The sequence below is a fragment of the Ursus arctos genome, unplaced genomic scaffold (assembly GCF_023065955.2).
Source record: "Ursus arctos isolate Adak ecotype North America unplaced genomic scaffold, UrsArc2.0 scaffold_14, whole genome shotgun sequence".
NCBI lineage: Eukaryota > Metazoa > Chordata > Mammalia > Carnivora > Ursidae > Ursus > Ursus arctos.
In genome coordinates, this window is record NW_026622808.1 from 32891799 (window position 1) to 32917348 (window position 25550).

The window sequence follows — 25550 nt, forward strand, 5'->3', positions numbered from 1 at the left end:
CATGGGAGAGTAGGGACTGCGGCCTCCACAGTCACAAAGACTTGTGGTTTTCTCTTAACTTATCTCGACTTTCTGGTTTCAGCAGACTTTGGAAGAGAGCTGACAAGCACAACACTGTCCCCTTGGTAAAAGGCTGTAGTAGTAGAATTTTCAGGAGCTAGAAGCTGGGAAAAGCCAGCTCAGCTTTATGTAATGACTTCTGACTCCTGATTAGAGCTTCCTAGCTTTAGGAGCACTCCCCCTGAGCCAGAAAACTGGGACACTTCACAGCTCAAAGTTGTCCCCATATGGGGTCCTAAAGCAGGTATCTGTAAGCCAGGGGCTGGGTGGGGAGCAGGAGCCTTAGTGGCTTGGGCTGGATCAGAACTCCTGGGCCACAACTTGGAGGCCATGGCACTTCCAGAAGACAGGGTCGGTAAATGTAAACAGAGGGCCAGCACTGGGGCCAAGGCTTTTGAAAAGGCTGTGGAGAAGGGGCTAAGAATTTGTCTGTGTGGCTATGTGTCTCCTCAGAAAGCTGAGTCTGGTAGGAGAGTCCCTGGGGCTATCTGGCTGGCCTGGAGGCACTCTTGAACTGTGCCCTAGCCATCATGGGCTGGAAAAGCCAGGAAGTTCCTAAAAATGGAAATGCTGTGCATAACGTCGGTCTTGGTGCAGGAATGTGCTATGATTTGTCCAGACAAGTGTCAGGGTCCTGGTTTCAGTCCTTAGAGTGCCTAAAGGGATGAGTCCCTAAGGCTGGGACCCCTTTCTCCTCTCGTGTCCCAGGTCCGGTCCCTCGGAAAGCCTGGGAGCTGATGAGGAGAGCCCTTCAAGGAGCCGCTGACCTGGCGCTGAGCTCTGGGTGGGGACTCTGGTCTGGCTGCCTGCCTGTCTCCTCTTCCCTCCTCTGGCCCTTTTGGCTCCCAGCACGGGCCCCCACCTCCCCTGGCTCCGCCAGGAATCTCCTGCTGATGAGCTCTTCCCCAGGTCTGCAGAATATGTGGGGGAAAAAAGGCATCAGGGCACTGAAAACAGTAACACTTCCCTCCTACTGATTTTTAGCTCAAGAAGCCAGCTCCTTTCTGCACTGTAGTAAAACCAACCTTTGGATCTCTTCCCCTTGGAATTTGTGATAATTGGCTAAACCAGATCTTTGTAAATCATGAATGGTATAAATATGACTGTTCAATTCACCTAAAAGGAGAAGTTGCTTCCAAGCCTTAGCAGGGTCATTTCCTACAAACCTTGTCCAATTACAAATTATTTTTCATCAGTTGATTGAAAGAGCCTGTGGAACTTCTGCTTCCTCCCGCTGGCAAACAGGGATGGTACCCATGTTAGATCGGGAACCCCTGCCCTCATGGCGTGCTCAGTCCAAGCTGAAAGACAGCAAACAGTGCCTTGCAAGGGGGTAGCCCTGGGACTGGGGTTGGAGGGACGTGCATAGGGAGGGAGACCCAGGAGGCTTCACACCAGAAGTTGGGTTTGAAGGGTGTGGAGGCGGTGTTGAGCTGGCCTTCTGGAGAGCCCATGGGCATGGATGCAGGAAAGCTGCTGGCTGCTCGGGAGCTCCCAAGCCTCAGGCAGGGCTCGCATTGGGGGCGTGTGCGTGTGCTTGAGTGACAGGCTAATGTGATAGGCTGGGGCCTGCTGGTCACGGGCCAGATTAGCCATTGAGGAATTTGGCTCCCATGGGCTTCAGGAGGTCTGGTACCTTCTGAAATCAAACAGAAATGTGTATGAATGTGTACTTTTTCTCTTCTTAGGGATGAAATCTAAGTTTTTTTTTTTCATTTTTTTTATTCATTAAAGATTTTATTTTTAAGTAATTTTTCACCCCACGTGGGGTTTGAACTCACAACCCTGTGATCAAGCGTTGCACACCGTACTTACTGACTGAGCCAGCCAGACGTCCTCTAAATCTAAGGCTTAAATGAGATTTATAAAGGGGTCCATGCTTTAGAAAGCTTAGAACTTGCACAGGTGGAAAGCCAGAGAAAAATGGTATTTGTTTTGGGTTGTAAAATGTCCTCTGGTTAAATGTGATGAACTAAAAGAGTCTCTTTGTTCGTTCCTCTTACCGAACTAATGAGAAACGACTGCGCTGCAGAGGCAAATGTTAATACACCTACAAGGGGAGCTGGTCAGGCCGGCCCAGAGCTCTCCGCAGTGATGGTCGGTGCTAGAAAACACAGGGTCTGCCCCTGCAAAGTCCTCAGGGGAAGCAAGTGTGAGCCTAGAATTTTTTTTTTAATAATTATATTTTTTTATTATATTATGTTAGTCACCATGCAGTACATCCCTAGTTTTTGATGTAAAGTCCCACGGTTCATTCCTTGCGTATAACACCCAGTGCACCATGCAATACATGCCCTCCTTACTACCCATCACCAGCCTATCCCATTTCCCTTCTCCCCTCCCCCCAAAGCCCTCAGTTTGTTTCCCAGAGTCCATAGTGAACCTAGAGTTTTATATCCAGCCAAGCTGGTCAAGTCTACCGACCACAAAGCTGCGCTCAGATATTGAAGAACTAGGGAACGTGGTTCCTCTGAGCTCTTGTTCAATGAACGAGTGAACAAACATTTCTAGAGAGAAACTCCTTAAGACATGAGCGGAGAAGCCAAGACCAAAGGACTAGTAGCCCCTCAACAGAGTCCAGAGACCAGGGGAGCGGCATCTGCTACCACTTGCGCTCAGGCAAGCTACCATCCACACAGCCCCTGTCCCAAGCTCCGTGGTACAAGAGACCTTCACAGCTGCACTGAGCTTGTGGCCTTTGACGCTTCAGCTGACGGACGCCTACCTAGGGCTCCCGTGACTCTGGAAAGCCATGGGCTGGAGGTGCAAATGCGACGGAGGGAAGGTGGAGGTCAACACTACGTGCATCCGCTGCTCCCTTTCTGGCGGGGATGAATTTGGCCCCAGGTGGGCCTGGCCCGGCTCGCAGGGAGACACTCCAGGGCCTTGGCTATCCCCCCAGGCAGGGCTAAGGGTCTGGTTTTGTTCTACCTCATGGATCACGATTCCATGGCCTTTGTGCTTATGTGCCCTGCTCCCGGGTTCATGACAGGCCTGACTAACCGATGGCGACAATCTTTCCCACCGATCTTTCGCAAACCCCACTCTCTGTGCAGTCACTACCAATTAACAGAGTCAGAGGAAAGTTACCCTTATTTCCCATCCTTGTTCTGGATTCTGGGGATGGGCTGGGCCACCTCACAGTGTTCTGAGAGATGCTCTCACCCTGTGGACCCACACAGGCCCTAGGGCTGGGGAACGAGGTCCCCAGGGCCTGCTTTCCTTGTGTCTGTGGCTTGGCCCCCACCGTGCTGCCAGCCCTGGCAGTCTCTCCTCTCGTGCTGGCAGCTCCCCTGGCCGGTGCTGGATGGCAGCAGCTCACACGCCTACCGGTCCCTCTCGCCATCTTCTCTGCCACGCTGACCCACCTGGCGAATCATCCCAAGCTCTCAGCGGCAGCAGAGCAGACACGCTCAGGGCCTTAAGCAGGTTCTCTGCCGGCCCAGATGGGCTGGCCTGGGACCAACTGAGGCTTGTTGTTTGGTCCCAGGAAGACTTCCAACTGCTAGACGTTTCTAAGTGGAAAGGATGAGTGGCGGTGGTGGGTCCCTTCACGTGGGTTTGTGTGCTAAGGGGTATGAGTGTGTGTGTGCCCACGTGCACAGGTATCCCCTGCTGTGGGGGCTGTCACCAGGCCAGCATGGTGCTTTGTCCCCACTTGTAGGGGACGAGCTAATTCTCTGGGGTCCTTCGGGTCTTGGAACCTTACCTTCACGGTGGGGCGGCAACTTCCAGGGGTTGGAAGTTAGGAGGGGAGGGTGTCAGCCTCTGGAGGAGCTCTGCTTGTCTCAGTGACCCCTACTGTCACCACCCAGGAAGCCTCTGCATAGTACCTTCCTTCCCCAGCCAGCAGGGCGTCCTCTGACTTCAAGAGAGCCGCTCAGAGGCTCTGAGCCCATGGTCCTGGCTTCTTGTCCCATCAGAGGCTCTGAGTAGTAGCCGAGTGTTATGGAGGCCCTCACCTCTGTGCTGTTCTGTCAGCCGAGCGAACTCTTTTTGGTTCATAGGTGGCTGGGCAGGATGGCGAGGGCAGCCCCCAGGGGCCTGGGGCATTCCTGACACCGACCTACGGTCACCTGCATTGGAGCAGGGCTGGGGGCAGGAAAGAGTCTGGGGTTTGGGCCACCAACAGAGTCCTTTAAAGATTGGGAGATGAAGGATTTCCTCAGCAGAGGAAAGTGGGGCACACGTGCCAAGGAGGGGAGGGAGGTGAGCGGCCCGCGGAGGGTGGGGATGAAAGCCCCATTTACATATATTTCCGATCTCATCCTGTCAAACTCTTCCATCTGGGGGGGGTGTGTTTTATCAGTAATATGCGTGCACATAATTGGCGGACAAACATTCATGTGTGCGGGCTAGGCAAACGTGTTTTATTGATACGGGTACATGATCAGAAAGGCCCAAGGCCACTGGCCTTAAAGCTGGGTAGGTCAAGAAATGTTGTCTTGTGTGGACGCTGGAATTTTTTTCTAAATTCAAACTTTCTGAGTTCTCCCATCCATTCGTGAGGGAGTTGCTCCAGGACCCAGGACTTGCATGCATGCTGCTTCCCAAGATTCTGCAACCCTGAGACGCCGGGCTGGCTCAGTCGGTTAGAGCATGCAACTCTCCATCTCAGGGTTGTGAGTTTGAGCCCCACGTTGGGCATGGAGACTACTTACAAAAAAAAAGAAAGAAAGAAAAAACCCAACCAAGATTCTGCAACCCTTATTCTCTGCCTGAATCCACAGGGACCACCGGGTGGCCCAGTGGTCCTTCCTGGCATGGGTCTGAAAGGAGAGGGTCCTCCCACAGCATCTGCCCGATCATAATTGCCTATTAGAGAAAGGTCAGCCATGAATTTATCAAAACCTTGTTTGAAGCTGTGGGACTCTTCCGGCTGCTCTGACTTAGAAAAATAGCTTCCTTAAGTTCAGTCCCCTCCTGGTGAACAAAGATTGTGCTTGATTGGTGTGAAATAGTTCTCTCTTCAATATTCAGCTGGAGGTGGTGGGGGGCGTGTTCCTCTGGAGCCCATCCGGACTCCCTGCCTCCCTGCTTTTCCTTCCTCCAGTCTGGTCAGCCTGAGCAGCCCTCTCTGAGTGCAGCTACCAGCGTGGTTCTTGGCGCCTCCCCACGGTGGACCCGGGCAGCCACATCTCTCCCTGATGGCCCTGCCCTCATCAGTGTTCCCGGTGCCTGGAGCCTCTTTGGTCAGCAGAGCTTATTGGCCTCATGCCTTTCCTGGGATTTCTGACAGAGGAGAGCCCAGTTGTGACCCGTGCAGTCTGGATCATTTCTCCCAGCGGTGGCTATGGTACGGGACAGGAGTGCCAAGATGGATTCAGCTCTGTGCCCCTCCCCAATGACACCCCTGTGCCGGAGCGGGGGGGGGGGTGTCCTTCCAGCCCTGCCAAACAGCTTCAGGACTTGTTTCTGATCAGTCAGTAGCCTTTAATGCCAGAAGGGGGGAAAGCTGGTAGAAATCCAGCTATTTTTACATCCTCTACCTTTCTTGGCTATCTTTTAAAAATATCTGTCCCTATAAGCCATTTTTAGTGTTCCCTGCTTGGCTTCCAGCCACTCCTTCATATCTCTGCTCTCCTCCTTCTCACCTACTTGTCCTCCTGTGTCTCTTCTGCTTTATGGCAGAGCCCTCCTTCCCTCCCTGCTCTCCTGTCCTTATGCCAGCCCTCGCCGAGCTATCGTGCCCCCCATCGGCCTTTGGGAGGACGGTTGGCCTCACGGGGCCTCACTGCTGATAGTCCAGATCCCTAAAACCAGGTCTTCTGTGGGGCTGGGCTTGGACCCCTCCCTCCCCCTTCCCTTCCTCTCTCCCTTCTCCACCCGGCAGAGATCTTTGTTAAGGAGGGGCCGCCTGAGGAGGCCCAGGGCTACCCCAACCACTCTGGTCCCCATGGGACTTGGGTCCAAGGATGTGTCACAGACGGATCTCCTGGATCACGTGCCATGGGCAGATCCTCGTGTTCAGCAGGATGGGGAGCTAGCCCCTCTCAGGTTGGCCCAGCTGGGAGAGGGCTGGGCAGTCACAGGGTGTGGCCCTCATGGGTGTAGGCTTTTCTTCCACGGCTTCTCTAGCTTTGCCGCCTTCCGGCACGGAGGTTCCTCATAGCACATCGTTGGATGTTCCTCCTCTGGGAAATTCTCTAACCCGGGGAGAGGGGTGTGTGTGTCTTTTTGTTCTTTTTTTGACTTCTCTGCTCCTGGTATCTCTTCTGCTCCCATAAATGGTGGTGCTCCCCACGAATCTTTCCTAGACCACTGCTGTCTTGTGTGATCTCTGTCCCTGAGTCTTGCCTGGGAATTGAACCCTTAACTCTCCCCAGGAAAAATATCTGGACTTACCTGAATTGAATCCCGGCTCGGACCCATCTCCTGATGTCTCTTGCACCCAGCCACCCCCATCTCAACAAAACCCAACCAAACCTTGTGATTTTGTCTTTTCATCTCCCATTCCTCACCCACCAGTTCTCTCCCTGAATCCCCCATCTCAATCAAAAGGACCACTCCTCCCTGGGCCTCAAGCCAGAATACCCCCACTGAGCCTTCCTTCCCTCTCACCCCATGGACTGTCTCTTGGGCTATTGCCTTATTCTCACTGTTTCCCTGCCTCCACTGTCTCCTAGATGCAGAGCCAGAGCACTCTCTTGTTTGAAAACCCTAGAGGCCCTGCTCCCCTGGCCTTTCCCTTTTTAGCTCTAAGCTTTCCCATAGTTCAGGTGGCTCTAAGCACGTGATGCTGGGAGCTGTTCTAGGTGCTGGGGATGGTGCGGACTTACACCAGCCCGGCCTGCCCGGCACGGTCACACAGCCACACAGCCCGAACACGCTCTGTCATGCCTCGGAGCCTTTCTCTCCTCTGCCTACCTTGCCCTTTCACCTCAAGGGAAAGCCTCGTTAGACTTCCGCCCCTCCCCTGGGCCGTGTGGTGTGTAGGGCAGTGATTCGTTTGTACATCTGTCTCCCCTCTACACCGTAGGCTCCCAGAGGACTGGATCTCTGTCTGATTCACTTTTTTAAAAATTTATTTCAATTAAATATTGAATAGGTATTTCTAAAGAATATAAAACTACTCATAAAATATGTATGAGATGTAAAGGACAACAATACAATGAACACCTGTGGACCCACCTTCCGTTTTAAGAGACATAATTCGTTCATACCATCGATACCTCTCACAGGGCCTGGAACCACGCCAGGGGCCAGCTAGGGTTTGTCAGTGACTACGTTTCCGAATGAATGAATGAATGAATGAATGAATTAATGAATGAATGTGGTTTTCTCTGTGAGTCTGTCAGCGTTGCCGGGCAAACTCCATGCAAAGTGGTCACAACTGAATCGTGTTGCTGCCCCACTCAGTCCCACTCTGAGCTCGCTACTTACACATCTTTCTGTTTACTTTGGGTGTGCTTGTCGGGTGCCCATTCAGTACCAAGCGTGGTGTGGGCCCGGGCGGCAATGGGGAGCAAACTGTCAGAGACCTTCTCCCGGGGCTCTCCCCCTTAAACATCTCCTCAGAAAAAAAGAAAAAAGAATCCAAAGAGCCCAAACTGCCCTGCTGCCCCATCCTCTACAGCCTCACTGGGCTCCCCAGAGGTGGGGGACGGTGGCTAAGGACAGGGACTGCTGGCCTTGATATAAATCATATTGGCTTTGCGAGTGATGTACCTTCTCTTGTCTGTAAAATGGGCAAAATGGATCCCACCCTGTGGGTTTGCAGTGAGTCATAAGGGAGTTACTATGTGACAGGTGCCTGGCACATGGTGGGGCTCATGGTAAGGGCTTGGTTGACGTCACCCCACTGTGGTCAGCAGAGCATTCTGTGTGGCGGGGCTGGGGGTGCGGTCAGCTGCCAGAGAGGACTCCGCTGTCATTTCTGCAGTTTTCTGAAGTGCGAGGTTGGATCCAGGGAAGGGCCGAGTGCCGTGCTAGTCACGTGCCATGCCTCGTTTCCTCAGCTCTAACCCGCTTTTGGGCCATGTTGTGCTGTTCTGAGTCATGACGTGCCTCCAGCGCATCCGTTCGGGAAACAGCTGCTGTGTGTTCAGCGTGTGCCAGGCACTGCGCTGGGCTCTGGGACGCAGCTATGGAGATGGCACACAGAGGCCCTGCCCACACCGAGCTGGCCGTCTACTGCAGGGGTCACAGAGGACACACAAAAGCAATACATATATGATGAGTCGGAGGGTACTCAGTGCCCCGGAGAGCAAAGGGGCAGGAGGGACAGAGCTGCATTTTCTTTTTTTTTTTTTAAGTTTATTTTTTATTTTTTATTAATCTCTATACCCAGTGTGGGGCTTGAACTCATGACCCTGAGATCAAGACTCACATGCTCTTGTGACTGAGCCAGCTAGGGGCCCCAGAGCTGCATTTTATTTTATTTTATTTTGTTTTATTTTTTAAAGATTTATTTATTTATTTTAGAGAGAGAGAACATGAGCAGGGGGGAGGGGCAGAGGGAGAAGGAGAGAATCTCAAGCAGACTCTCCACTGAGCGTGGAGCCCGACATAGGACTCGATCCCACAACCCTGAGATCACGACCTGAGCTGAAATCAAGAGTCAGTTACTTGGGGCGCCTGGGTGGCACAGCGGTTGAGCGTCTGCCTTCGGCTCAGAGCGTGATCCCCGCGTTATGGGATCGAGCTCCTCCGCTGTGAGCCTGCTTCTTCCTCTCCCACTCCCCCTGCTTGTGTTCCCTCTCTCGCTGGCTGTCTCTAACTCTGTCGAATAAATAAATAAAATCTTTAAAAAAAAAAAAAAAGAGTCAGTTACTTAACCGTCAGAGCCACCCAGGCACCCCTGGAGCTGCATTTTAAATAGAGTAGTCAGGGAAAGTGTCCCTTTCTAGTGAAAAGATGTCACCAGAGCAAAGACTTGAGAGAGTGCAAGTCCAGCAGAGGCCAATGCCCAGAGGCAGAAGTGGGCCTGGCCTAAGGGAGGTAGAGGGAGGGAGGGAGAGAACAGTAGGAGATGAGGCCAGAGGGAGCGGGACCATGTCTCATGGGGCTTCAGAGGCCATTGTAAAGCCTTTGGCTTTTCTTCTGGGAGGGAAAGGAAGTGTTGGAGGGTTTAGACAGAGGAGGGAAGTGGCTGACTTACGTATGTAAGGGATTATCCTGCCTGCCGTGTAGAGAAGACCACAGAGGGGTGAGTGGACGCAGCCAGCCTTGTGCAGAACTGAAAAGAGAGGATGGCGGCCTGAACGAGGTGGAGCGAGCAGGCAGCGGGCGTGGCCAGACTCTGAAGCCAACAAAATTTACTGATGGTTGACATAGATGGGAGAAGAAGGGGTCAGCGAAGGCTCCAAGGGGAGGCCGGGAGGCACACGTGTAGGGGAAGATGAGAGCTCAGCTTGGACACACCAGGTTTGAGATGCCTAGACGCACGATGTCTCAGTCAAGATGCAGAGTTGGCACTTAGACCAGGGAGGGGTTCAGGGAAGAAGTCTGGGCCAGAGACGCACACTTGGTCATTGTCACTGGGGAGTGAAATTTTAAGCCTCGATTCTGGGTGGGCCTTGAGACCCAGGATCGTGTATACTCAGAGAAGACCAGGTCCCTCCAATGTGAGGATGGGGTTCTGGGATTGGGAGAGAGTTTAAACCTGTGTGGCCAGGAGGGGGGAGGAGGTGTTCCGGAAGGCAAGTGGAGAACTTACCTCAGGAAAGGGGGGAGCACTCGGCAGTGTCACTTGCCGCTGCTGAAGTGAGATTGGGAACTGAGAAGTGACCTTGGGATGGATAACGTGGAGGCCGTCGGTGACAGTGACCTGAGCAGTTCCTGTGGAAGGGTGTACAGAAGCCAGGTGGCACTGGCTTGAGAGGAAGGGAGGGGAGGAGCAGAGAGATGGGGCTGGAGCTAAAGGCCAAAGTGGGTCGAAGTTATTTATTTACTTATTTTTGTTGCCGGGAGAAGCGTGTTTGTACGGCAGCTGCAGTCATCCGGTAGCGAGAGGAAACAGGTAATGAGGGAAGGGGGAGGATTTGTGGAGGTGAGAAGTGGGGGCAAATACTGAGGGACAGACGTCAGGAGGCTGTCGATGTACAGCTTCCCCTCCAGTGGCTCCCACTTTCTCAGTGAGCTGGCAGGCGGGTTGTCAGTGAAGAGAGGGAGAGACATGTCGGAGGCTTGAAGGTCAAGGAGACGGGGTGAGGAAGCACCCCGAAGTTCCAGAAAGCGAAGGGTTCGCAGGGAGCCCTTGCAGGACGGGCTTGGCTGGGGGGCAGGAGGGACTGTTTGCCTCTTCACCGTCACTACAGCTAAGTTGAAAGCTAACTTGAATCTGGATCTCTGTCACAGAGATTTTGTCCCCAGAAAGACTACACGATGAGGCAACATTGAATTAAAATGCCATTACGTACTCGGAAGTTTGCCTGTCACGTATCAGGCAACTCCCATACAACAGAGATGGCCACATTCCTCAGAAGAGACCGCAGACCCTGCGCAGGCTGGGAAAGGGGCAGGAGCCTCTCCGCGTGATAGAAAAAGAGCTCGCAGTAGCTTCTCATTAGCTTTCAGGGGCATTTTTGTTTTTGTCTTTGTTTTTTATTTTAATTCCAGTATAGTTAACATCCAGTCAGGAGCTGCTTTTAAATTCCAGCCCCACGCCTGGGTGGCTCAGTCAGTTAAGCGTCTGACTTCGGCTCAGATTATGATCTCAGGGTCTTGGGATCGAGACCCGCATCTGGGCTCCCAGCTCAGCAGGGAGTCTGCTTGTCTCTCTTCCTCTCCCTCTGCCCCTCCCCCTGCTCCTGCTTTCACTCTTTCTCTCTCAAATAAATAAATGAAATCTTTAAAAATAAATAAATAAGTAAATAAATAAATTCCAATCCCAAATCATTCAAATAAAAAATGAAACTAAGAATTTAACCAAGTGGCAATCTTTCTTTACCTAGAGATTAGTCTACGGGAAGGCCCTGGAGCGCAGCTTCCAAGTGTGGCCCAGAGATACTGCGGCCACCACATCCTGGGCCTCACGGCTGGTGGCCATGTGGCCCAGAGGGGCTCGACTCAGGCTCCGGTGATTCTACTGAGGAAGGAAGTGGCAGGTCCATGAGACTGGATAGATGGGTGTATGCTCTTGTTAGTTGATGAAAGAAATATTTGATAGACACGTTAGAGTGTTTCCTTTTTCTGGAAGAGTCTTTATTAGACCTAGGGTGTGGCTCCCCCCTCCCTGCACTGTTCCTCAGAAGGGAGGGAGAACTGCAGACTGTCTCAGAGCGGGGCCTTCCAGGGGAGTCCTGGTCTCCCCTCTGGAATGGCTTGTCCTAAGAGGTTCTTCCAGTTGGCAAGCAGATGGCTTTCATCAGGGGGCAGCAAACTTCAAGTCCCCCCCTGCCAGTCAGGCCCTAGGAGGTCAGGGGGCTCCAGGGCAGAAGGCACCAGGGCAGGCCCCTCGCAGGCAGCTGTGGCCTGGCCTCCGCGGTGGCTCTCAGCCAGTCTAGACGGTCTGCTGGGTGCGGGGATCCACCCCAGTGAATACTGACTGAATCAGGGATAGAATTTCAGGGAGGCAATATAAAACATGCCTTTGACTTTTTGTTCTCAGCTTCTTTCAAATTAGAAAAGGAAAATTGGGGAAAAGGAAAATAAGGAGACTGCGTTTAGCCTAACAGTGTGACTTTCTAGCTCACTGCACTGCTCAGCTCTGCTGACTTCTCTGCAGGTCGGGATGGAGATGGGGGGTGAAGCACGGTAGACCTCCCTCAGTGGTTCCTCAAGGCCTAGATCCTAGGACTCCAACCCCCCCACCTCCCCACCCCCCCAGCCTTGCACTAACGGACTTGGTCTAGCATCTCAGTGGACTTGGTCTAGCATCGGGCCTGGTGGTGGACTGCCCAAAAGAAGGTTCCTTTGTCCCTGCTGGAGATGGCATTAACTAGGCATTGGGATGCCTCCCCGACCCATCTCTAACTGTCTGGGGTCAGCCTTTGAAGGGGACAGGCTAGAACAGAGCCGCCGGGGCAGTAGCTCTGAACTTGAGCTGCATGTTGGGATCACCTGGGGAGGGAAAAATACGAATACCAGGGTCCTGCCCCCACAGGTTCTGATGCCATTTGTCTGGGGTGGTTAGTCTGAGAGCCAGAAATTTAAAAACCACCCTGGGTGTTTCTAATGCATAGGTGTGGAGCCTTGGTACTCAACATGTGGTCCGCAGACCATAGTCTAGGTATCACCTTAGTGATTGTTCAAAGTGCAGCTCTCACCCTAGACTTACTGAATCAGAATCCGCACTTAATCAGGAACAAAGAGGGGAACTCGTGATCCTACCACATGGCCTGGTGCTGAGGGTTCAAGAGGGAGATGCTTGTCAGGGCTCAGCACGGGGCGCAATCAGCGCTCGGCAAACGGTAGCTGTGATGATGCCACTGGGCAGGAAGCGGAGGGTGGAATGGGGCTCGGCAGGGCCACCTAACTTGATAGAGCCCTTTGCAGGCTGCTTCTCTGAGAAGTGTCTCTAACGTAGTCATTTTCAATGTCATTTCAGCGTTTCCAGGAGACTGGACCCCAAGGAGCCCCCGGGTAGCCAGAGAGCAGCTTCCCCAACCCCGAAGCAGGCTTCTGCTACTGCTCCTGGCCGCGAGAGCCCCCGGGAGACAAGGGCACAGGGCCCAGCGGGCCAGGAGGCTGATGGCCCCCGCAGGACGCTGCAGGTAGACAGCAGGACGCAGAGATCAGGGCGGTCCCCCTCTGTGTCACCGGACAGAGGCAGCACCCCCACATCACCCTACTCCGTCCCCCAGATCGCCCCCCTTCCCAGCAGCACGCTGTGTCCCATATGTAAGACCTCGGACCTCACGTCGACCCCCAGCCAGCCAAACTTCAACACCTGCACCCAGTGTCGCAACAAGGTCTGCAACCAGTGTGGGTTCAACCCCAACCCTCACCTCACCCAGGTAACTGCCTTCTGCGCCGGCTCCCCCACCTACCTTTCCATGCCTCCTTCTGTTCCTTTCCCCTCTTTTTTTTTTTTAAGTAAGCTCCATGCCCAGTATGGCGCACAATGGGGCTTAAAATCACAACCCTGAGATCAAGACCTGAGCTGAGATCAAGAGTCGGAAACTTAACTGACTGAGCCATCCAGGTGCCCCTCCCTTCCCCTCTTTACCTTAATCTCTTTCCCTGGTCATTTCCCTTGGCCACCGGAATTCGTGTCTTCGTGGCTTCAAGATGTGGTAGCAGAGAATAGGCCTGGCCACAGATCTCCTACATCTCCTGAAACCTCAGGCAGAGTCCTAGCAGAGAAGATGCTTTCTTACCCAGTGCAAGTCTGACCCAGAAAAATGGCCTTAGAGAGGGCCAAAGTCAGGCTTCTGGGCAACTTTTCTCAATGGTTACTCATTTGGAGAGGGCCACAGGCAACTGCAGGCTGGAGGGGAGGCACATTTCCCTGGCCACAGGCCGGCCTTTCTCCCTGGCAGTGGGCACTGGAAGAGGGTGCTGGTGAGGGAAGCAAGGTTTTAGGGGAGGCAGGAAACATCCTTCCAGCTGGGCTCTGGGAAGCTTCTCCGCTGGGCTTCCACTCCAGTTAGCTGGGGCATGAGGTGACAGAGCAGCTAGCCATCCCCAGAGAAACAACCTTGGGGTAGAGACCCAGGCTAGGAGCCAAGCATTCACAATGGGTGACAGTGTCCTCCACTCACTAAAAGGCCACTGCAGGGCCATTTGCACGAGATTGGCCTCCTTTTGGCCCCTGGGTCCTCAGCCCCATCCTGGCTTTGTTCAGGATGCTTTGAGTCGCTGTGGCATGCTCAGCCAAGCCCCTGGAGGCTCTTTTTGGTGACCTGGGTACTAGTAGAGCCGGGCCCATGCCTCTGAAATGAACGAAGCAGGTCTACTGGCTTCCCCCTCTCCTCTGGGATAACCAGTAGAAGTCTCTAGTTCCTCCCCCGGGGTTCTCTCTGCCCTTGGGCAGGATGGAGCACGGCTGGCTGCAGGCACAGGCATGGCTGCCTCTGGGATTATCAGCAGCAGGAGCCATTTGGACCTCGTGGGTGGGGGGACGAGTGAGAATAATTGTTCGCAGGTCGGGGTCTATTTGTGACATGAGGTGCCGTGGGTGTGGGACGTGTGGTTTGCGAGAGGTAAGTGTGAGATTCTGAGGAAGGAGCTGCGTTGTGGGGAGATGACTCAGTAGGTTTGGAGTCGCTCCTGGAGTGTGGGGGCTTCCTTGAGGAGGCGGGCACACTCGTGATTATTGCATCTGTGATTAGAAACAGGCCCGTCCCTGCGCTGATCAGTTAGGTAAGTGTTGGCCCTTCAGTACTTAGAACAGTGTGATCCAGACCAGAGAGGCTCACCTGTGTGTTTCTGCCAGCGACAAGCCGGAAGCACCTGGCCCCATGGGAGCAGAGCGGTTTGGCAGGCAGGGCCGAGATGCTGCTGTGCCCCCCCCACCATGTGGCTGCGCCCCTCTGAGCTCCAGCCTCCCTGAGACACTCACTCTCGCCATAGGGCCTGAAGCCCTCTGGATGAGGTGGGCGGAGATCAAGGGAGGGCAGCACATGGTGCACTGGCTTCCTGGTGGGCAGCCCAGCCCTTGCCATGCAACAGGCTCCCCCGAGCCCAGGACCTTGGGTGAGGTGGGAAGGGAGCCAGCCTTTGATGTGCTGGGAAAAACAGCAGAGTGGGAGGACCTGGGCGACGCTCGGTCCATCTGCCTCATTGTGCCGGGAGGAAGCCGAGGCTCGGGGCCAGGAAGGAAGGGGCCTCAGACTTACTGCAGATGCGCAGTGTTTGGTGAAGTGCAGGCCTCCCCGCCAGGTACTTTGAGCAAATGCTGAGCCAGACAAATGCATGGGTTCTTTGCTGTGAGGCTTCTCGGGCCTTCGGCGTCTGGAATGGCACCATGCAGCTCCGAGACAGAGCTGTAGCCAGCAGCCTTTCCCAGACTTGCTTTTGCAGAACATTAGGGACTGCTGTTCCATGGCATCAGTCTGGGAAATGCTGACTTAGCGCACTCTCCAGGCTCTCAGAACCCGCTGGATGCCCTTTTCTGAAGGGGTCTCCAAGCAGAACCTTTTCTTCTCCAGGACTGGCTTTCAGTGGGGTTCCTGGCAAGCTGAAAGGACCCTGGCACATTTTCCCGAGAGGCCAGCAGAGCCTAATTCTTGAGTCAGAGCAGCTGGCCCTGAGCAGAGTCTCCTCTTTGGTCTCGTGTCCACATAATGAGAAAACCAGTTTGTAGGCTTGGCTCGCATATCTGCTGATCCACCCTGGTCAGAACATACCTGTTCTGCAACCTCTAACTTGACATTATGTCAGCCAGGAAGGCCGTTTCTGGGATTACCCTGGTGTCTGTGGGTTGGGCTCCTGCCTGGCCTGAGGTTCCGGGCAGGGCAAGGGGCTGGTTCTGAAGTGGGGTGTGTCTAGGTGGCAGGGGCTCGGGCTGAGCGACCTTTTCCAGGAAATCCCGCTCCCGTACTCACGTCTCAGGAGGAACCCTGCGAGCGTGCAAAGGGAGGTGGTGCTGGTCCCCGCACAGATGCACTGTGGACTCTGGCCATTGGGGAGCATGTTGGGGACCTCGTCTGGGGTGCGGGTGTGTGTCTGAAACTGCTAGCATGGTGATGCCCAGGCAGGGCTGAGGAGGGCTGGGTCCCACATTCCACCTGGAAGCTCGCCAAAGCCTCACTGGGGCAGGTCAGCATGATCCTCGGCCTCCTGCCGGAAGAAGGAGTTCTAGAAAGGGACAAGGGCCACACATGTGACACGGAGGGTTTCATGCCCTCTCCGAGGCTGCTAATGAAGCTGCCCTTGGGTCTTTGGAAATGTGATCATGGAAAACGGACCCTTCTTCCCAGGTAGAGAGAGAATCACTGGCTTGTCCCTCACGTCGCGGCCCAGATTAGGACTGTGACAGAGCCGTTTTGCTGAATGGCTGGGTGAGGGCAGGAGAGCAGAAAGGAGGGAAGAGATGGCCACTGGAACTCAGTGAATTTGTCTTTCCACCTCATGGCATCTGTCAGAGTCTTGTGACTTCAGCTGGGTCTTTCAGAAAGGGCAGACTAGGTGTGGAGAGGAGAATCACATACAGGTAGAACAGTCTGCCCCATTTGGCCAGAGCAGCGGCTGAGATCTGGAACCATCCTTTCCTGGCCATTGGGCCCGGTCTTCTCCTGTCCGTTCCCAGGCCTCCGGGTGGGTACTACGCTCGCACAGACGAGCTTGCCGTCTGCCCAGGCCCCGGATGGCCAGCTCTCACGGCTGCGATGCCTTCAGAGGAGGGTGCCCGCCCATGCACTTTGCTGGGCTTCTGAGGCCCGGAGCACGTGGAAACTGCATGGAAGTCAGGGAAGGAGCTCAGAGCACTCTCTTCCTATAGACCAGGAGACTAAGTCTTGGGAAGTCTTGGCTTATTCGGGGTCATTTTGGAGCAATAGTGCCGGGGACCCAGCAGCAGCAGCTTGCTGCCGGTTTTCCTCAGGGACTCTCGGCACCATCTTCCCCATCCACGGTCCACTTCTGCTCAGGTGGAGGACAGTTCAGAACAGCCAGTCTTCATGGTGAGCCCATTTCTTCTCGCAGTTCTGCGGTCCTGGAGCTCGGGACAGAGGAATAATTTAACCTGTTTGAAATTGTGGCAAAAGACTGGGGTTCCCTTGTGGGGGCTGAACATCTCTCACCACCCATTAGAGGCCCTCGCTGTGAGGATGTGCTGACCCAGAGGCTGGAGGCGGTGGCGTGTAGCCCATTCCGTGCCCAGTGGTGGGGAAAAGCAGGAAGAGTGTTCTCTTCTCTCCCTGGATGTTAGTCCTTAGAAAAGTACCTTAATTTCCCAAATGTCCGATTTCTCTAAAAGAGAAGCAGGGGCCAGGGGCCAGCCTTGGTGGCTTTGCTGAAGCATCATGCCTGCTCGGGCCTATCAGCCCAGCTCTCCACTCTTCAGTGACTCAACGTTCAGGCCTGCCACCCCTTTCTCCTCCAGGAGGGAGGCCCTTGTTGCACAAGTCAGGCTCTATCCTGATAGCTGGGGATGGGAGAGAAGGCAATTTGATGCGCCTCCTGGGTGGAGTCTGGGAGGTGAGGCTTGGGTGGGCAGCGGGGTGGGACTGAGCTGCTGGAGAAGCTGAGCAGTGGCCAGGGGCAGCCGGACCTGCCAGTCCCCTCAGGGGCCTCCCTGCCCCTCTCAGAGCAGCCCGGCAGCACAACCTAGCCTGGAATTCCTCCAGATAGGAGTCTGTCCTCACCCTAGGAACGGCGTCACAGCGACCAGGGCTGTGCGGACTCAGGGCTGGCGGCCTGCCTGTGCTTCCAGAGCTGATTGGCAGAGATGTCTCCGAGCCCACCTCCAGTGAGGCTGCGGGCCGCACCTGGGAGGCCCATCCTCTCCCCCAGTGGCTGCTCCCCGATCCCTAGCCTTCCAGGTTCAGGCAGCCCATCTGAGCTCATCTGCCTCCCGCCTCCCTTGGTCTCGTCAGAATCGCTCAGAAGCCCTTCTAAAAAACTACAGAAAAATGATCATGGTCTTTCTTCTCCTCTTCCAAGGTCTGGACTTTGCCGAGACCAAGCCAAGGGTGTGTGATCCATTGCACACCCCCCTTCGTCCCCACCCCATCGGCAAGCCTTGGGCTGAAGCGCTTATCCGTGGTGGGCGGTGTGGGGAAGGGAGGGAGTTGAAGCAATGGCCATAAGCCTTTCCTCTATTGCCTGCATCCCACTCCTTTCCGGCAGGGGCTGGGGCACCAGATGGCCCGGGGGAGGTGCTGTGAGTGCGGCGTGAATCCCTCCACTGCAGCCACCAGACTTGCCCCCTTCCCTCTGCTTCTTCCTGGCCACACTGCCTCGTGGGCCAGTAGGAGATGAGGAGCAGGTGTTAGGAGGACATAGATCAGCAGTGGGCTGAGGAGAGGCAAAGGTGTCCCCCTCCTTCCTGCACACGTGCCCAGCCTTCCCTTCTCCACCTCCACACCAAAAGGAAGTGGGTCTCCAGGCCGCAGGCCCTTTGGGAAGCCTTTCCCCCACAGTACATCTAGTCCTTGGGCAGTTTGCCTTGAAGAACAGTCTCCAGGTCAATAGGGAAATGCCTGCCAAGCTTCAGTCAGTCCTGGACAGCCAGCCCTGCTGCCCGTCGGTGCTCCCAGGAGACAGGACGCTCGACCTGCCTGCTGGGACCACTGGGCACATGTGGAAGAGACAGCTCTGTGGGAGCGGGAGCTGTTTCCTAGCTGGAGCCATCAGGCACAGAACTCTAGCTTTTAGCTACAAAGGGGGCCATATGTACGGTTATCTAAGAACGAATGTGAAATTAATTCAGAGCAGAAACCTGAGATTTTATTCCTGAAACACCTGCTTTTATACGTGTGGGCAAAAGAAACAGAATGGGAAGGGAAATGAGTAAAAATTGTAGGAAAAAAGAGAAGTAAATAAAGTGGGAACAGGAAGAAGGAACAGAGGGGAGAGGCAGGAAAGGGAGGTGATGGAGACAGCCAGAGGCAGGAAGGGGCAGGGAGGCAGGAGAGCTCATGAAGTCACCAGCTGCTGGCTGGCAACCTGGGGCAGGCCTGCCTGGATCCACCCTCGGAAGGGGGCCCTTTCCCTTCTTCTCATCCTTTCCTTCCCCTGCAAATGCTGTGGAGGCCTTATGTGAAGCCGGGAACTGTTCTTGACACTGGAGAGTCAGGCAGAGCTGAAGCAGCTGTGTTGCTCAGCCCCGTGGAGCCTGTAGGCCAGAGGGAGAGGCGGCCCTTCTGCCAATAGCCACCCAAGCAAACACACGCTCGACGCCTGAGGGTCAGTTCTGACGGGGGCCAGAGGGAGGCTGGGGGGCTTGATGGGATGCTGCAACGAGCCCCTTGGGTGGGTGGGGCTTCTACAAGAAGGGGACATTAGACTGAAGCTGGACTGAGGAAAGGTGGGGCCTGGGGAGGCCTGAGGGGAAGTGCAGAGTCTGCGTGAGGGCCCAGAGCAAGCAGGGCTGGGGTGGCTGGAATGCCATGAGCACGATCAGAGGGCATGCAGATCCTGCTGGGGTCTGTAGATGGGATTTCAAGGGTATCGGAAAGTGGCAGTGGGAAGGTCAGATGTGCATTTAAAAACACCTTTTTGGGGGGCACCTGGGTGGCTCAGTCAATCGAGCGTCTGGCTCTTAGTTTTGGCTCAGGTTGTAATCTCAGGGTCCAGGGATTAAGCCCCACATCAGGCTCCCTGCTAAACGGGGAGTCAGCTTCTCTCCCTCTCCCTCTGCCCCTCCCCCTGCTATCTCTGTCTCTCTCTCAAATAAATAAATCTTGAAAAAAAAAAACCCAACCTCTTTGAGAACTGGTAACGGTAATGGTTGTACAGCATTGTGAATGGAATGAATGCCACTGAATTGTACACCATTTAAAATGGTCAAATGGCCAGTTTTATGTTATGCTTATTTGACCACAAAACTCTCAACACCACCCCCCCCCCCCACCTCTGGCTGCCTTGCGGAGATCAGCCCATGGGGCAAGGCTGGCTTCCAGGAGCAGCTGGGGCTGGGGCCCTGGTGATGCTAGTGGAGGGCCTTGACCGATTGATTCCTGGTGGATTTTGGAGGCTAAACGGACGGGTTTTGGACCTGTGTTGGACATGGAGGCTGGGTGCTAGAGACGGAGAATGTTTCCATTTGGGCCACGTCAAGCTGGAGGTGCCTGCGGGCCTTCAGGTGAAGCTCAGTAGCTGGCCTGCAGACCTGGGACCCTGGCGTGCAGCGCACAGGTTGGGGCCGGAGACCTCTGAGACTCACAAGCATGTCGCCATCAGTATACGTCACACTACACACTTCAGTAAGCGTACCATCAGCTGGAGTTTGGTATTTGTGTCAGGCATGTGGTTTTATTTTTAGGTAAAAATGTACCTATGATGAAACGTACAGAGCTCAAACGTAGCATTCCATGAGCTTTGACAAAAGCACGCAGCTGTGTCAGCCAAACCCCTCTCTTGAGGTGGACATCCTCGTCACCCTGGAAAGTCCCTTCAGGCCCCACTCCTGTCCCTCCCCACCCCTCCTCCAGAGACAACTGCTGTTCTGATTTTTCTCCACCACGGACGAGTTGTACCTGTTCTTGAGCCTCGGATCAGTGGAATCTCACAGAATGTGCTCTTTTGGATAAGGCTTCTTTCCCTCAGCATAGCGGATTTTGACGGTTGTCTGTGTGGACAAGTCTTGAGAAGCCTGACTGAGGAGAGGAGAGAGCCCAGGCAGTACACAGGGGCGGGTTCTGGGAGGCAGGAGACCACGGTACTGAGTTCTGGGAGAGGCAAGGCCTGCCTAGGGGTGTGGCGGAGGGGGTATGCTTGAAGGACTGGGGCCCCCCAGAGAGGCAGGTCTAGATCCTGAGTGTGGAGGAGGCAGCCTATCGTGTGACATCGGAAGCAGGGCAGTGGTTTGAGCCAGAAGGCAGGGGAGGGGGCCAAGCAGGGAGGGGAGCAGGAGAAATTGAACCAGCCATTGCGGACCAAAGCTTCCCGGAGAGAGGGAGAGAATGCGCTAACCAGGCAGCTATGGGGGCCCAGGAGAAGCTGGGACAGCGTTCATTTATGGTGGAGCCCATTTGCCTGGTACCCATTTATCTGCTTGGGTAGAGGCCCGGAGAAAACAGGCCTGTGGTTGGACCTCGTTCTGAAGCAGACGTAGGTCAAGAGAGCACAGACATTTGGCAGAACGACTGCATGATAGACCATAGACTCAGCTGGGCAGGAAGAGATGTGAAGGCAGAGGCTCGATGGGTGGGTTCCCCACGAGGCCCAAGGACTGCTACAGTGGGGAGGCCAGAAGTGACCTAGCAGGCTGGAGGAGGACAGGTACAGAGTGCTTTTGGAGGAGATGGTTTGGGGCGATAGTGGATTTGAGGGTGAGGCCGAGGGATAGCGCTACTGGCCGAGTCAGCGCGGTGGCAGTCAGCTCAGTGGAAGCCTGGGAGACAAGGGCCACGGGGCTTTTGAGAACTAGTGGCCAGGAGGATGGGGCCTGGAGGGCAACAGCAGCTAGGAGGGGAGAAGAGTGGGGAAGCCAAGGGCTGAGCCCCAGGGTCCCAGGGATTTTAAAGGGAGGGTGAGTGGTTACCACATTCTGAAGTCCAGGGAGTCCAGTTTCTCCTGGAGAGGTCGATGGGGGACGAAGAAGAGTGTAAATGTCTGTGCGTAGGGAGTTTGGGGAGCTGGCTTGGGCAGGAAAGGTTGTTTTGTGGGGCACAGTGGAAGGCCTGGGAGGGAGGGGAGGCTGTCCAGGGGAGGCTGGGAGGAGCTGAACACCAGACATAGGAAGGCAGGTGTTTGTAGGGATCAGCTGGGAGATGGATTCTTTCCGTTGCATGGAGCTCCAGGCCAGTGAGGCCTTCCAGCCCCAAGCAACAATTAGATTCAGCCTCCACTCCCCGAATCCTGGCCTCACGTGCTGGGCAGTTTCCTAGGGCCTCCCTGATGGGCCATGCCTGGCTGATTCATTCATCCAGTTCTGGATTAATGTGCCCCACCCTTTGGGCCCCTGTGGCACCTGCCTGCCCCTAAGCCCGCAGGCAGCCGGGTGCTGGATGAGGCAGGTGGTATGTCCAGTGCTGTGGGGAGAGTAAGAGCGCAGGCCAGCCCCGATCCCTGCTCCGAGCTGCCATTGGTCCAGGGACCACACTGGGACATGTGCCTTCTGTTGAGGCCTGGCCAAAGACTCACAGCCCAGAAGAGAATGGAGAGTCACACTGGCCGGTGGGACCCTCCCAGGAACCAGCAGGAAGGCTTGTTTTTAAGCTGTTTCTGTGATGTTTGAACTTGTACCAAAATGGAAAAAAGCATGAATGTGGCCTCAGGCATGTTGGTGCAGAGTGACCGACCACCGAATGCCCTCTCCCCCGGGGAGGGCTGGGCCTCAGAGGTAAGATGCCGCTCCCTGCGGGAAGGCAGGCTAAGTGATGGCTGCGAGCCTCCTTCTTCCTCGCTGGTGGGGTGGCAGGAGGGGAGAGTAGAAAGAGAATCTGTTGCTGCTGGGGGCCCTCAGAACCTCCTGGCAGCCTCGGAGGTGACAGTGAGGCAGAAGCACGTTTCCTGGGCAGCACCCTTTCGGGCTGGGGATGACCAGTGAGCCTGGGACACAGGGTGGCAGGTCTCAGTGCCACCAGTGTCCCTGTGGGAGAGATGCAGAAGCCCCTCCCCCAGAGTGCCCCCACTCCCCTCTCTGTCCCAGAGCCCAGTGTGGGGAGCAGTGGGGACCGGCCAACGCAGATAGATCGAGGCTGGCTGTTCCTTCAATGTGTGGTTCACAGAGCCCCCAGCCTGGCCCCAGCCTCTGGGTCCTGGGTGAGCAGTGCCACCTTAGCTGCCCTTCCCCTACACGGAACAGCTCAAGTGAAGGAGCAGCTGAGAAAGGCTCTTCTAGGGATGGCCCCTTCAGAGCCAGAGCCCATGAGGCCCCGCCTTTCTGAACCCCCCACCCCGCCCCCCACAGGCTCCTGGCAGGGCCGGCAGCGGCTCTCTCTGGGAAGCCACTTTCCTATAGCTCCTGCTTCTCCCACTTCCAAGGCACCTCTCGGCCTGCACACCGCACTGAGCCTTCCCGTCTCTAGTGCTGCTCAGGCCCCCGCCGGGCTGGGGTGTGCAGGCGTCTATGCCTCTGAGATGGCAGGATGGGCTTCCTTGATGGCAAGAAGGGTCAGCTTGACAAAAGCTAGTGTCTGGCAGAGCCATTCACCTCAGTGTAGCCCTGGGAAGTCCTCTTAGCTTAGCGCTGGCTCTTGGGACGTGGGTTCTGTGGCCGATGGCCTGCTCATCTCCCGGCTCTGCCAGGTCAGGCTCGTGGAGGAACTAGACCGCAGGCCTCTAAGAGAGGTTTCCTGTCACACTAGTAGAAGGCCATTCCCTGTGATTCTAGTGGGCAGCTGGGTTGGAAGGGGCCACGGAGCCACAGACACTGGTACAGATGAGGGAGGCTCTCACTGCTGCTGGTCCCAGGGCTGAGGAGTCTGCCCCAGGCCTGGCCGTGTGTTCCCAGCCTGGGTGGGCAAGTGGGCCGAGGGTGCCGGGAGGAAGAGGCTGAGGCTGAGCTCCTCAGATCCAGCTCCTGGCGGTGGGCGAGGGAGGCCCAGGGAGGTCTTGCTGGGTTCAGAGAGCTCCCTTCCCAGCGCCCTGCCTGGGAGGCCTTTCACGCGGGGCCTGTCTGCCTGGGCCTGAGCCTGGGTGGGGCACGGAGAGGGCGTGGTCAAGGCTCCTCACCGTCTAGAAGAGGCTGGATGGAAATAGCTGTGCCCATCTGGGCTATGAGTCACCGAGGGGCGTTTTAGCTGTTTCTTGGAGAGGTTCTATTTTAGGTGAGTGCCTGTGACAGCCTGGGTGACGGAGGCTGGGTAAGGGAAGGTTCTGGTGGTGAGTGCAGGAGTTTTAGCACATGCCCTTATTCAACCCTGTCCAGAACCTGAAGGAGGGTCACTCTGAAGTCCCAGGATAAGGAACTTTACCTCCCAGATCCCTCTTCTCAGAAAGTCCCAGGGCAGCTGTGGCCTGCAGGTGCGTGGAAGCAGGGGAGCCTGGGGTATACAGTAGGCACCCGCTATAGGAACTGAGTCTTGGCTCTGCCCTGGGCCAGGACCTGGGCCTCCCTTCAGGAGGGTAATCCCATCCAAGACTCCCTCTGAGGGTGAGCAGAAACAGCTTGCCCCTGGGAGCTCCCCCTCTGCTCTCCCCAGTGAGCCCTCCCTAGCCAAGAGGGACCTTTCTAAAGGGCTCTTCGGACTGAGTCCCAGGGACACAAATTGTTTCCTCTGAGGCTTTCTCTGTCCAAAGGTGACAAAGCTACCTTGGGTCTCCAAAAACGTCCACTTGAGTTGACAGTTCCCAGCTTGGCGGAGCTTCATACCCCAGTGCTAAGGGCATCACTGTTCTTAGGTTTTCTGGAACTGGGCTCGGTCTTGGAGGGCTCTGCCAGGGTTTTGCAGAGGGGACTTCTAGACCCATGACTTGACCTACATGAGGCTGCTGGCCTTTGGAAGAGGCACGAATGTGGAAGGCTCCAGGGTGCAGCTCAGGAGCCGGGCCAGGCTGGCAGGGCTGGTCTCACCCACAGCACCACTTCCTAGCGGGTTAACCACGGGAGCATGTGGTTACATTCTATCAGACCTTGATTTTCTCTACTGGGAAGACAAAATGCAAGGATGCCCGTGAACAAGCCGAGTGTGGTGCTGGGCAAGACAGCCAAGCCCCGGCTCCCCAGCTGGCGAGTCAGCCAAAGCAGCAGCCGCACAGCCCTGTGGCCTCAAGGTGGAGAGCAGGACGGAAGGCACCCCTGAGGATGGACAGAAGCGGCTTTTATCCTCAGGAACAGGATGGGACCTTTCTCTGGTGACTGGGCCACCATCGTGCTTTCAAAGGCTCTGCTACAAGCGTAGATGGAACAACCTTGGCCTCCAGCCTCAGGTCTGGTTGAGAAGGAGGAGCCTCTCCAGTCTCCAGTCTCATAGCTTCGGCCTTGTGGGAACTGTGCCCCCTGTGAATAGGTTGTTGGGATTAATCCCACAACAAGCCTCTCTGGAATGAGCCCTGCTCTGTGCCACACAGCATGACAGTCCTGAGAACACCTCAACGAGAGCTCACGAGCTGAGGGGGGGAGGCAGAAAACTACCCAGAGAAACATATTGGTAGATACTTCGGGAAAGAATGAGCACTGTGATGAAAATAAACTGGGTGGTTAGCGACAGCGTGCCTGGGTGGGATGTTAGATGGTGTGGCCGGAGAGCGCCCTGATGGGGAGATCTGAGGCCTGTACAGCAGGCCAGCCCAGAGGCAGAGAAAACTGTGAGCTCAGAAAACTACTGGGCAGAACAGGAGGCCCAACGTATCTGGGGTGAGACCGCTGAGGGGAGATGGCAGGGAAGGAGGCCAGAGAGAGGGATGGGCTAGGGCGGGGGCCGCTGTGAGTTCCCAGGGCATGCATGATGGACTCCACTAAGGGATTTGAGCCTGTAAGTGATACGCTGTGATCTGTATGTAGATTTTTTGGAGGAAAAAGAATCATTGGTGCATGTAACTGGGAGTCCAGGGGTAGACTTAAGGCATAGCTGAATCCAGGGAACTGAACAAAGTCATCAGATCTGCGCCTTTCTCCTTACCTTGGCTCCACTTCTGAGTCTATTGACGTCATCCTTAGCATCCCTCTGGATGCTGGGAAAGAAGGCTGTCGACCACTCCGAGGCTACATTCTTCCAAGAGTAATCCCAAAAGCAAAAAGACCCTCTCTCTCCTGCTGTTCATTTATCAAGTAACATGGAAGGGCTCTGCTCAGCCCTGTTTGCAAGGCCGCATGCCCAGCCCTGCAGCCCTTGCTGAAACCAGTGATTGGCCCAACCCGAGTCTCGCACTCACTTTCCTGGGGGAGGCGTTGATGCAGAGAGGAAACTCCGTGTCCATCACAGGAATAGGCACACATGCTTGTTTGTTCTAGAGGCACAGATTATCCTGTTTTCTTTACAAATGTGACTTGCTTAAGGGAAAAAAAAAGACTTTTTCATTCTGCTTACATCATCACTGATATGGCATTACGT

The 25550-nt window shown here is 55.2% G+C and overlaps 1 protein-coding gene across 1 annotated transcript in view; it reads left to right on the forward strand.

Moving 5' to 3' along the window:
• Positions 1–25550, forward strand: part of BSN (bassoon presynaptic cytomatrix protein) — an 85980-nt gene that overhangs the window by 37274 nt on the left and 23156 nt on the right. The window contains exon 2 of the mRNA XM_044384854.2: positions 12551–12959. Within this exon, the coding sequence (XP_044240789.2) occupies positions 12551–12959 (409 nt within the window). The remainder of the gene's footprint in view (positions 1–12550; positions 12960–25550) is intronic.